The following is a 10,107-nucleotide window of genomic DNA, read 5'->3' as shown; positions in this document are numbered from 1 at the left end:
CCAGGTAATTCTGGTCTGCTGGCGTTAGTCCTTGAGGATGTCTAGGAGGCTCTGTAGTGAGGACAGCTCAGCCGGGAGTGGGGAGACAGCCTGGTGGGGGAGCTGCCACACCCCAACCCTCCCAGTGCATCCCCAACACCTAGAAGACTCATGCTGTGGGGAGAGGATGAGGACAAGGAGGAGGAGGAAGAGGAGGACAAAGGAAGAGTAGAAGGAGGAGGAGGAGAAGGAGGAGGAAGACAAAAGGAATTGTAGGTGGAGAAAGAAGAAAGATTGGGAAGAGGAGGAGGAGGGAAAAGTAGAAGGAAGAAGAGGAAGGAAAAGTAAGAAGAGAGAGGAAGGAAGAGGAAGGAAAAATAGGAGGAAGAGGAATTAAAAGTAAGAGAAGAAAGAGGAAGAGAGTAAAAGGAGAAGGAGGAAGGAGAAGTAGGAAGAGAAGAAGGAAAAGTAGGAGAAAGAGATGAAGGAAAAGTAGGAGGAAGAAAGGAGAGAGAGAGAGAGAGAGAGAGAGAGAGAGAGAGAGAGAGAGAGAGAGAGAGAGAGAGAGAGAGAGAGAGAGAGAGGAGAGGAGAGGAGAGGAGAGGAGAGGAGAGGAGAGAGAGAGGAGAGAGAGAGAGAGAGAGAGAGAGAGAGAGAGAGAGAGAGAGAGAGAGAGAGAGAGAGAGAGAGAGAGAGAGAGAGAGAGAGAGAGAGAGAGAGAGTGGGGGTTAGAAGACACTTTCCTATCACAAACCCACATGCTGCTTATAATTGTACTTAAAAGTTATGCATACTACAATTTCCATAAGTATTGAAAAATAAATAAATAAATAAAAATACGCACTTCCCATCACCAAAAATGTAAAATATATAAATAAATAAATAAATAAATAATGATCTTTTTAATCAATACCAAGTCAAAAAATAAGACTCAGATAATGAACAGCTAAAAACAAAGCACTTTTAATTATGAACCATAAGAGAAACACAACTCCAATCATTAAAAAAAAAGTAGAGAAGACAAGATTTATCAATTGAAAGGTAAAGAAAACAGACAAATGTACATAACCTTAATACAACCCTTTAAAACACACACACACACACACACACACACACACACACACACACAGATATACATAACCTTATCCTAACCCAACCTTATACAACACAATACACACACACACACACACACACACACACACACACACACACACACACACACACACACACACACACACGTACTTCCTGTGATTAAAACACAGAGCAGTGGATGGGGCAGCTTTTTCAGGCGTAGCAAGAGTTAGGAAGGGCTGACGGCTGGATCGTGTGTCCAGGTCATACAAGGCGACCCGACCTGAACCAAGACCAGCAGCGAACACAAGAGGCCGCGTGGGTGACCACTGAGCACAGGTGACTTGTTCCTCACTGTGTGTGGTGGTGACTGGCTTGTTGGGCTGTTAGGTTAGGGTTGGTTAGGTTAACAGTGAGTCTTGGGTTAGATCAATATGGAAGGGAGAGTTAGGTTAGGTTAGGTTAGATGGGTAGGGAAGGTAATGGTTGGTTAAGTTAGGGATGAGTCTTGGGTTAGATGGATAGGTTAGGTTAGGTTAGGTTAGGGTTGGTTAGGTTAGGTTAGGTTAGTTAGGTTAGGGTTGGTTAGGTTAGTTAGGTTAGGGTTGGTTAGGTTAGGTTAGGTTAGGTTAGGGTTAGGTTAGGTTAGGTTAGGTTAGGGTTGGTTAGGTTAGGTTAGGTTAGGGTTGGGTTAGGTTAGGTTAGGTTAGGTTAGGTTAGGGTTGGTTAGGTTAGGTTAGGTTAGGTTAGGTTAGGTTAGGTTAGGGTTGGTTAGGTTAGGTTAGGTTAGGGTTGGTTAGGTTAGGTTAGGTTAGGTTAGGTTAGGTTAGGTTAGGTTAGGTTAGGTTAGGTTAGGGTTGGTTAGGTTAGGTTAGGTTAGAGTAAATTTAGGATGAGACAGATGGGAAATGGAGGTCTTGGTCAGGGTTGGGTAGGTTAGTTAGGGAAAGGTTGGCTAGATCAGGGTTAAGTTTATGGATGATGACACATACTCCTTGTATCCTAAGATGAAATTAACCCAGGAAATAAAGACATATAAAAATAAACTGAAAGAACACTCAGAAAACTTAACACACACAAAAAACACTTAAAAAAATGACAAAATAGAGAGAACAAATACAGAACCAGAAAACTTGAAACTACAAACAGACAAAGTAAAGATAAAATACAAAAAAAACAGAAACTACACGCACACACACACACACACACACACACACACACACACACACACACACACACACACACACACACACACACACCTGCAGAAGGGAGTACAGGCGGATCTGGCTGTCTGAGGCAGCTGAAAGGAGGGCGTGGTGGTGGTGGGGAGAAAACTGAGCCTCCAGGACCTTGCCGGTGTGTGGCGCCAGGCAGGACGTCACACACCGCCGTAGACCAATGCCAGAGAAGTCCATTACTGTGGGTGCCTGAGTGTATTAGGTTAGATTAGGTTAGGGTCAGGTCAAGTTAGGTTAGACACTCTCTCACACACACATACACACACACCTCAGAGTTAGCAGAGCACAGGAAAAGGCTGCCTCCCTCCCCCCCCAGCAGGAACAGAGTGGGATCATCACGGCTGTAGGAGGCAGCTGCAATGCCTACCCCACTGTCCTCCCCCACCTGGGTCCTCACGCCTCTGGGGATGTCTTGTGTCCTCACCATGTACCTGCAGGGAATTATCAGTCAATCAGTTGGTTGATCAATCAGTCAGTCTATTTGTATGTGACAAAATACATCAGTGTTTCGTAAATGAGCTTTTATTTCAATGTATTATCAAAAATGTTAGTGCAATGATGAAGAATGTTTGTGAAAGTACCGTATGGGAGTGAAACTGAAGGTGCTCACAGGAAAGGAAGGCTGCCTGGAGGGTGCAAGGGTGGGGTGGAGTGCATGTGTGAGAGAGGTGGTGGTAGAGGCAAGCCAATGGACCAAGCAAGGGAATGTTTGGACAGGGAGTCGTGGAGGCTCTTCTGCTGTGCCCACCAGGAGGGAGTGAGGAGCCAAACAGATAAAATAGAATATGCAAAGGAATAGCAATGGAGGGAAAAAAAGAATGAAACAAGTAGTAGTTTGATAAAATTACTCTAGGACTTTGCTTCAAATCCTGACTATTCAAAATAAGATAATATGGAGGGAGTAATGTTAAAAGAATCTCTTGAAGCTGAGAAAGTCTTGATTTTTACTAATTGTAATTTCCAACTGGGGAAAAACTGTAAGTATGAACTATGCAAACTTGACCTGACCTAACCTTGACCTCAACTCACCCAGCCTTGAGGGTCAACTGCTGCTTGGTGAGGCTCAGTGACCAAACCAGAACTTGACCAGTGGTGGTGGTGGCGGTGAGGGTGTGGTGGGCACGAGGGGGGGCGCCATCCCGTCCTCTGACTCCTCCCAGCTCCACCCATGCAAGTGTTGTCACTCCACCCCCACCACACTCCCCAACAGCCAAGGGGGTGACCTCCTCCGTGCGGGACAGGTCGTAAACAAGGATTTCCCCTGTGGTGGAGGTGGTGGTGGTGGTACAGTGAATAAACAAGAGATAAACAATAAATAAATGATTAAAAAGATATGGAAATTGATGACAAACATGAAGAAATTAGATTAAATGATTACCAATTCATAAAAATGCCACAGCTTTGATGACATGCCTCGTCTCTGTGTTTGTGTCTCTGCAGTGAGACAAGGCTTGGCTAGCTTGGGTACTTGCTTCACAACAACGAAAACTTGCATTGATGATAATCTTTCCATAATGACTATATAAAACTTAGTCTGAAGTCATATTTTCCCTAATAACAGTAAAAATGTACATCTTTAATCATGTCTCAGTCCTAACAATTACAAAGATCAGACTAATAATAATTGATCTCCCATAAATATAAAAAGACTTGTACTATCTTTTCTCCCAACTTATATTTTTCCTTCTCAATTTAACAGAGCTTCACATACTCCCTAGCACTATTTTTTCATCACAACTTATATTTTTCCCTCCCAACTTTACAAAACTACACATTCCCAAGCATTAAGGCAGTCAAGCACTCAGACATCACTGGGCCAACACAACACAGGCACCAGAGGATGACCAGCAGCCAGACACTCGGCACTCGGGCACCTACCATTGAAAGTGCCAGCAGCAAAGAGAGCTGGATTGGAGGGGTGGAAGGCCAGACTCAGCACGCAGGATGAGGCCTCAATAGTGCGCTCCGGCTGGTTGGCATCAAAGTCACTGCGGTTAATGTTCCACACGGCTATGGCTCCCCTGTGGCCGCACCAGTCCTGATGTTCCATTGCCCCGAACGTGACGCCAATCACTGAGCCGGTGCTGCTCCACGCCACGCTGGACACCACACACTGGGGAACAAGGTGATTATTTGATTGATTTGAAAAGGGAAGGCACCACAACATCACTGTCAGGTGGTGTAGCGAGGTTAGTACGAGTTTTTCAAGTGATTTGGTGTCTCACGGCAACCGTTTTCTTATTTCTTTTAGTACTAAGAGAGTCTGTGTGTGTGTGTGTGTGTGTGTGTGTGTGTGTGTGTGTGTGTGTGTGTGTGTGTGGTGCCTTGTCTGGCCTGCCCTGTGTAGGTGTGCCAGATAGATAGACTGTTTTCACCAAAGGAGTCGTCTTCTCTATCTCAACAGTTACACTAATCCATATTTTTGTCATAATCATGAACATTTTTTTTTTTTTACGATTTTCTGTTTCTTAAATAGTGGTGTTGCTTAGAAAGGATAATATTTACCTCCTATTCTCTCTCTCTCTTTTCTGTGAGTTAATACAAACAATTTTCTAGCACATTCTGAATGTTCACAGATGATGACCATATCAGTAAACAGGTTAACACAAGATAAAAACACAAAAATGTCAAAGTAAGGAAAGTTGCACAAATCCATCAGGCCTACACGTGGCACTCCCTGTATAAAAACATGTTTCTACTTCATCCTTAACCATGTTTGTCTAATCCTCTTTTAAAGCTCCCTAGTGACTCACCACTAACAACCTGACTACCAAGTCCATTAATTCATCTACCACTATGTTTGAGAACCAATTTCTTCCTACCTTGTTCTTAGATCTAACCTTATCGAGCCTGAACCCGTTATTTCTTCCCCTGTCTTGATTATTGACAAAGAATCTCACGGCGTGCAGCACCTCACCTCTGGGTCGCTGTGGCTGCAGCGGAGGGTGTGCAGCAGCCGCACCCCTGAGGCTGCCTCCTCCTGTACAGCACCATAGCCAAGGAAAGCCTGACTGCGCGCCTGCCGGTCCAGCTCCCGCAGCACTGGAATGGGAAGAAAGTCAATGCTTATGTGATTGCTGATTGATCTTCTTACCTTAACTAATTGTTTATCTAAGCAGAATTATTTAAAAAAAGCCTCAGAGTAACTTCACTCTTTCACTGCAATATGAGACAATTCACAAGACTAAAGGCAACAAATATTTAGCCAGTGTGATACTTGACGGTGACTGTAGAACGAGTAAAACATGCCTCACACTGGTTTGTAATCAAGGAAACATGTCAAATAGCACTGAAAGAGTTAATCCAACAGTCTGCATTATAATCATGGCTATCATTTCCTTGCACCACAAGCACATCAGAGGGACAACACACACACGTTGGTTTGGGGACAAGGCAAGAGAGGCAAGACTGAGATGGTTCGGGCGTGTCAGAAGAAGGCATGAGGCATATGTGGGAAGTGGGAAAAAGGAACACCAAAGAGATTTATGAATGCAGTGAAAGAAGACAAGCAAGTGATGGGTGTGACAGAAGAAGGCACAGAAGACCAAGTGTGTTTGAGAAGGATGATCAGCTGTGGTGACCCTTCATGAGAGCAGCCATAAGGAGAAGATTTCCTTGCATAACAAACCCTTCCTTGCCTTTGGGTGTAATGCGTGTGAGGAATTCCGAGAGAGACGCCTCATCATACTGTGGTGTTCCGAGGCTCTTGTTCTCCTCCTCTTCTGTTTGTACTCCAGCCTGGGGATACAAGAGGCATTGGTGAGAGAAATAGCAATGAGGTTAGTTGCATTATAAGACACCCATACATCACATGACAAGGAGAATGAGTGATTTAAGGGATATTTTGTTGGGTATTCATGGAAGTTAATATGGGGGATAAAATTACAGTTGAATACATAAAAAAATTGAGGGCAGTTTTGTTCATTATGTGAGCAGAGTTGAACAGACATGAGAGCAAATGGAAGAAACAATGAAATATGGGGAATTTATAAGAAAAATCAAATTAACATACCATGAAAGTGAATGAATGGAGGAAAACTAGTTAAAAATGTAGGTAATGTATAATGAAAGGGTATCACAGAGTAAGTGGTTTATCATGACTGGTGGGCTTATCATATTAAAGAATTAGGGTTTTGTATAAATGAAAAATTAGCTGACCATATTAAGAAGGATCAGTTGAATTAGTTTGGTATTAATGAAGAAACAGCTTAATACACAGAGTAATGATTTGATCACATTATTAAAAAAGTTTCTCATATAAAAAAAGATAGTTTATCATATTGAAGAATTTAGACCCTATTAAAAAAAAGGGTAGTTTATCATATTAATAATTATATAGTTTGTCATGTTAAAGAACTAATATATCATGTTTTCTATTTTTTTTTTTTTTTTTTCATGGGTTTCAGAACACATGAAGACACTCACCTCAATCTGCTCAATGACTTGACACTCGCTCTCCTCAGTCCCAACCTCATCTGTCTGGGTGCCATCTGATGCCTGTGACCTGCCGCCGCGAGGGAAAAAAAAACATGGAAATATATAAAAATGACGTAAATTTTGTTACTGTTACAATTTCATGATTCCCATAAAAATAAAGTAACGACAATAATAATAATAATAATAATAATAATAATAATAATAATAATAATAATAATAAAACCAATAATAATAACAGTAAAGCCTAACAATAATAAAAACAAAAGAGAGATGAAATAAAATTTAAATTATCCATGAAAATGTATAGTCAGAAGTTTTGCGATGTAACAAACCCAGCCAGACTAACTATGTTAAAGGGAATCTGTGTAATTAGGGATCTCACTGAGCCCACAGAGATTCCAAGAGAAAAAAATAATGAATAAATAAATAAATAAATAAATAAATAAATAAATAGATCATCATATTTCGGATACTATTTCTTTTTTATGGTTAGGTTAGATTTGGTGTGCTTATTTAAATGCTACGATTATGCTGTCTGGTTTTGGCTGCCCAGTAGTATAGTAAATTATGGTAAAAGACGCAAATGCATTTTTTCCTCCATTTTGTTTCCCTTGGCCTGTGACCTTACGTGAAAAAAAAAAAAAATTGACACTGACCCATCACACACACACACGCACACACTCACTGCTCTGTTTTCCAAGTGGAGGGGAAACTGGAGGCCTCCTCATCGTGACCGGAGAACATGACTGGCGGGAGAGTGACAGGGAGTGACAGCGCAGGCCACCACCGTCACCACCGCTATCTGTCAGACAGGCACGCAATCTTCAGGTCCAGGTTCGGTTCAGGTCAAGGAACGTACTCTCTAAAATCTCAGTTCAGGTGTGTTTGCAAGTGGCAGTTCTAGTTGTTATTCTTTCTGTAGTAGTTAACTGAATATTCCTGGTTTTTTTTTTTTTTTTTTCTTTACATTTTACTATTTTTCTTTATTTTCATCCCTATTATTTTTCACTGTACAGTATCACAATTTCCTTTCTCTCTCGTCTGTATCTATTTGAATGTTTACATCAAGACTATCATCACTCGGGTAATAGTTCTTCTTCTTCTTCTTCTTTGGACCTGTTATGCTTTGAATCGCTTCTTAAGTCTCTCCTCTTCGTCTTTCTCTAACCCCCCTGGATAATTATTTCTCACTGTCCAGCACTTGGTCAGAAATGTTTTCATGTGGCTCACTATTTCTGTATTTGTCTCTTTGTTTCTTGTTAGTCCTAGTACTGTTCTAAAACCTATCTTGCTCTCCCCGCTATTCCGGAATGTTATTGTTTACGTTCGAGACCAATCCAGATTCGACATCAACTCCTGAAACGAATCCGGATTTGTCTATTTTACAGTTTCTATCAATGATGATGAATGAATGAATTGGAGTTAAATCAGAAGTAGTAGCATTATTATCATTATCATTAGTAGTAGAAGTATTAGTATTAGTGTTAATATAGGTGGTGGTGGTAGTGGTAGTAGTAGTAGTAGTAGTATTTTTTATGTAGGAAGGACACTGGCCAAGGGCAACAAAAATCCAACAAAAAATAAAAAATAAATAAAAAAAAAATGCTCACTGAAATGCCAGTCCCATAAAAGGGTCAAAGCAGTGGTCAAAAATTGATGAATAAGTATCTTGAAACCTCCCTCTTGAAGGAATTCAAGTCATAGGAAGGTGGAAATACAGAAGCAGGCAGGGAGTTCCAGAGTTTACCAGAGAAAGCGATGAATGATTGAGAATACTGGTTAACTCTTGCGTTAGAGAGGTGGACAGAATAGGGGTAAGAGAAAGAAGAAAGTCTTGTGCAGCGAGGCCGCGGAAGGAGGGGAGGCATGCAATTAGCAAGATCAGAAGAGCAGTTAGAATGAAAATAGCGGTAGAAGACAGCTAGATATGCAACATTGCGGCGGTGAGAGAGAAGCTGAAGACAGTCAGTTAGAGGAGAGGAGTTGATGAGACGAAAAGCTTTTGATTCCACCCTGTCTAGAAGAGGAGTATGAGTGGAACCCCCCCAGACATGTGAAGCATACTCCATACATGGGCGGATAAGGCCCTTGTACAGAGTTAGCAGCTGGGGGGATGAGAAAAACTGGCGGAGACGTCTCAGAACACCTAAATTCATAGAAGCTGTTTTAGCTAGAGATGAGATGTGAAGTTTCCCATTCAGATCATAAGTAAAGGACAGACCGAGGATGTTCAGTGTAGAAAAGGGGGACAGTTGAGTGTTATTGAAGAAGAGGGGATAGTTGTCTGGGAGGTTGTGTCGAGTTGATAGATGGAGGAATTGAGTTTTTGAGGCACTGAACAATACCAAGTTTGCTCTGCCCCAATCAGAAATTTTAGAAAGATCAGAAGTCAAGCGTTCTGTGGCTTCCCTGCGTGATATGTTTACCTCCTGAAGGGTTGGACGTCTATGAAAAGACGTGGAAAAGTGCAGGGTGGTACCATCAGCGTAAGAGTGGATAGGACAAGAAGTTTGGTTTAGAAGATCATTAATGAATAATAAGAAGAGAGTGGGCGACAGGACAGAACCCTGAGGAACACCACTGTTAATAGATTTAGGAGAAGAACAGTGACCGTCTACCACAGCAGCAATAGAACGGTCAGAAAGGAAACTTGAGATGAAGTTACAGAGAGAAGGATAGAAACCGTAGGAGGGTAGTTTGGAAATCAAAGCTTTGTGCCAGACTCTATCAAAAGCTTTTGATATGTCCAAGGCAACAGCAAAAGTTTCACCAAAATCTCTAAAAGAGGATGACCAAGACACAGTAAGGAAAGCCAGAAGATCACCAGTAGAGCGGCCTTGACGGAACCCATACTGGCGATCAGATAGAAGGTTGTGAAGTGATAGATGTTTAAGAATCTTCCTGTTGAAGATAGATTGAAAAACTTTAGACAGGCAGGAAATTAAAGCAATAGGACAGTAGTTTGAGGGATTAGAACGGTCACCCTTTTTAGGAACAGGTTGAATGTAGGCAAATTTCCAGCAAGAAGGAAAGGTAGATGTTGACAGACAGAGCTGAAAGAGTTTGACTAGGCAAGGTGCAAGCACGGAGGCACAGTTTCGGAGAACAATAGGAGGGACCCCATCAGGTCCATAAGCCTTCCGAGGGTTTAGGCCAGCGAGGGCATGGAAAACATCATTGTGAAGAATTTTAATACGTGGCATGAAGTAGTCAGAGGGTGGAGGAGAGGGAGGAACAAGCCCAGAATCGTCCAAGGTAGAGTTTTTAGCAAAGGTTTGAGCGAAGAGTTCAGCTTTAGAAATAGATATGATAGCAGTGGTGCCATCTGGTTGAAATAGAGGAGGGAAAGAAGAAGAAGCAAAGTTATTGGAGATATTTTTGG

The 10,107-nt window shown here is 41.9% G+C and overlaps 1 protein-coding gene across 1 annotated transcript in view; it reads right to left on the bottom strand.

Annotated features, from left to right (window-relative positions):
* Positions 1 to 8,166, bottom strand: part of LOC135092042 (cytoplasmic dynein 2 intermediate chain 2-like) — an 8,394-nt gene extending 228 nt beyond the window's left edge. The window contains exons 1-10 of the mRNA XM_063990191.1: positions 7,411 to 8,166; positions 6,714 to 6,792; positions 5,927 to 6,026; positions 5,206 to 5,330; positions 4,167 to 4,401; positions 3,318 to 3,549; positions 2,557 to 2,719; positions 2,310 to 2,477; positions 1,222 to 1,433; positions 1 to 153 (exon numbers count right to left, since the gene is read on the bottom strand). The exon at positions 1 to 153 is cut by the window's left edge and continues 228 nt beyond it. Coding sequence (XP_063846261.1) covers positions 42 to 153; positions 1,222 to 1,433; positions 2,310 to 2,477; positions 2,557 to 2,719; positions 3,318 to 3,549; positions 4,167 to 4,401; positions 5,206 to 5,330; positions 5,927 to 6,026; positions 6,714 to 6,792; positions 7,411 to 7,469 — 1,485 coding nt within the window. The 5' untranslated portion in view covers positions 7,470 to 8,166 and the 3' untranslated portion in view covers positions 1 to 41. The remainder of the gene's footprint in view (positions 154 to 1,221; positions 1,434 to 2,309; positions 2,478 to 2,556; positions 2,720 to 3,317; positions 3,550 to 4,166; positions 4,402 to 5,205; positions 5,331 to 5,926; positions 6,027 to 6,713; positions 6,793 to 7,410) is intronic.
* Between the last annotated feature and the right edge of the window lie 1,941 nt (positions 8,167 to 10,107).

This window comes from Scylla paramamosain, chromosome 39 (genome assembly GCF_035594125.1).
Source record: "Scylla paramamosain isolate STU-SP2022 chromosome 39, ASM3559412v1, whole genome shotgun sequence".
Taxonomy (NCBI): Eukaryota; Metazoa; Arthropoda; class Malacostraca; order Decapoda; family Portunidae; genus Scylla; species Scylla paramamosain.
This window is presented reverse-complemented; position numbering and strand designations above follow the sequence as displayed.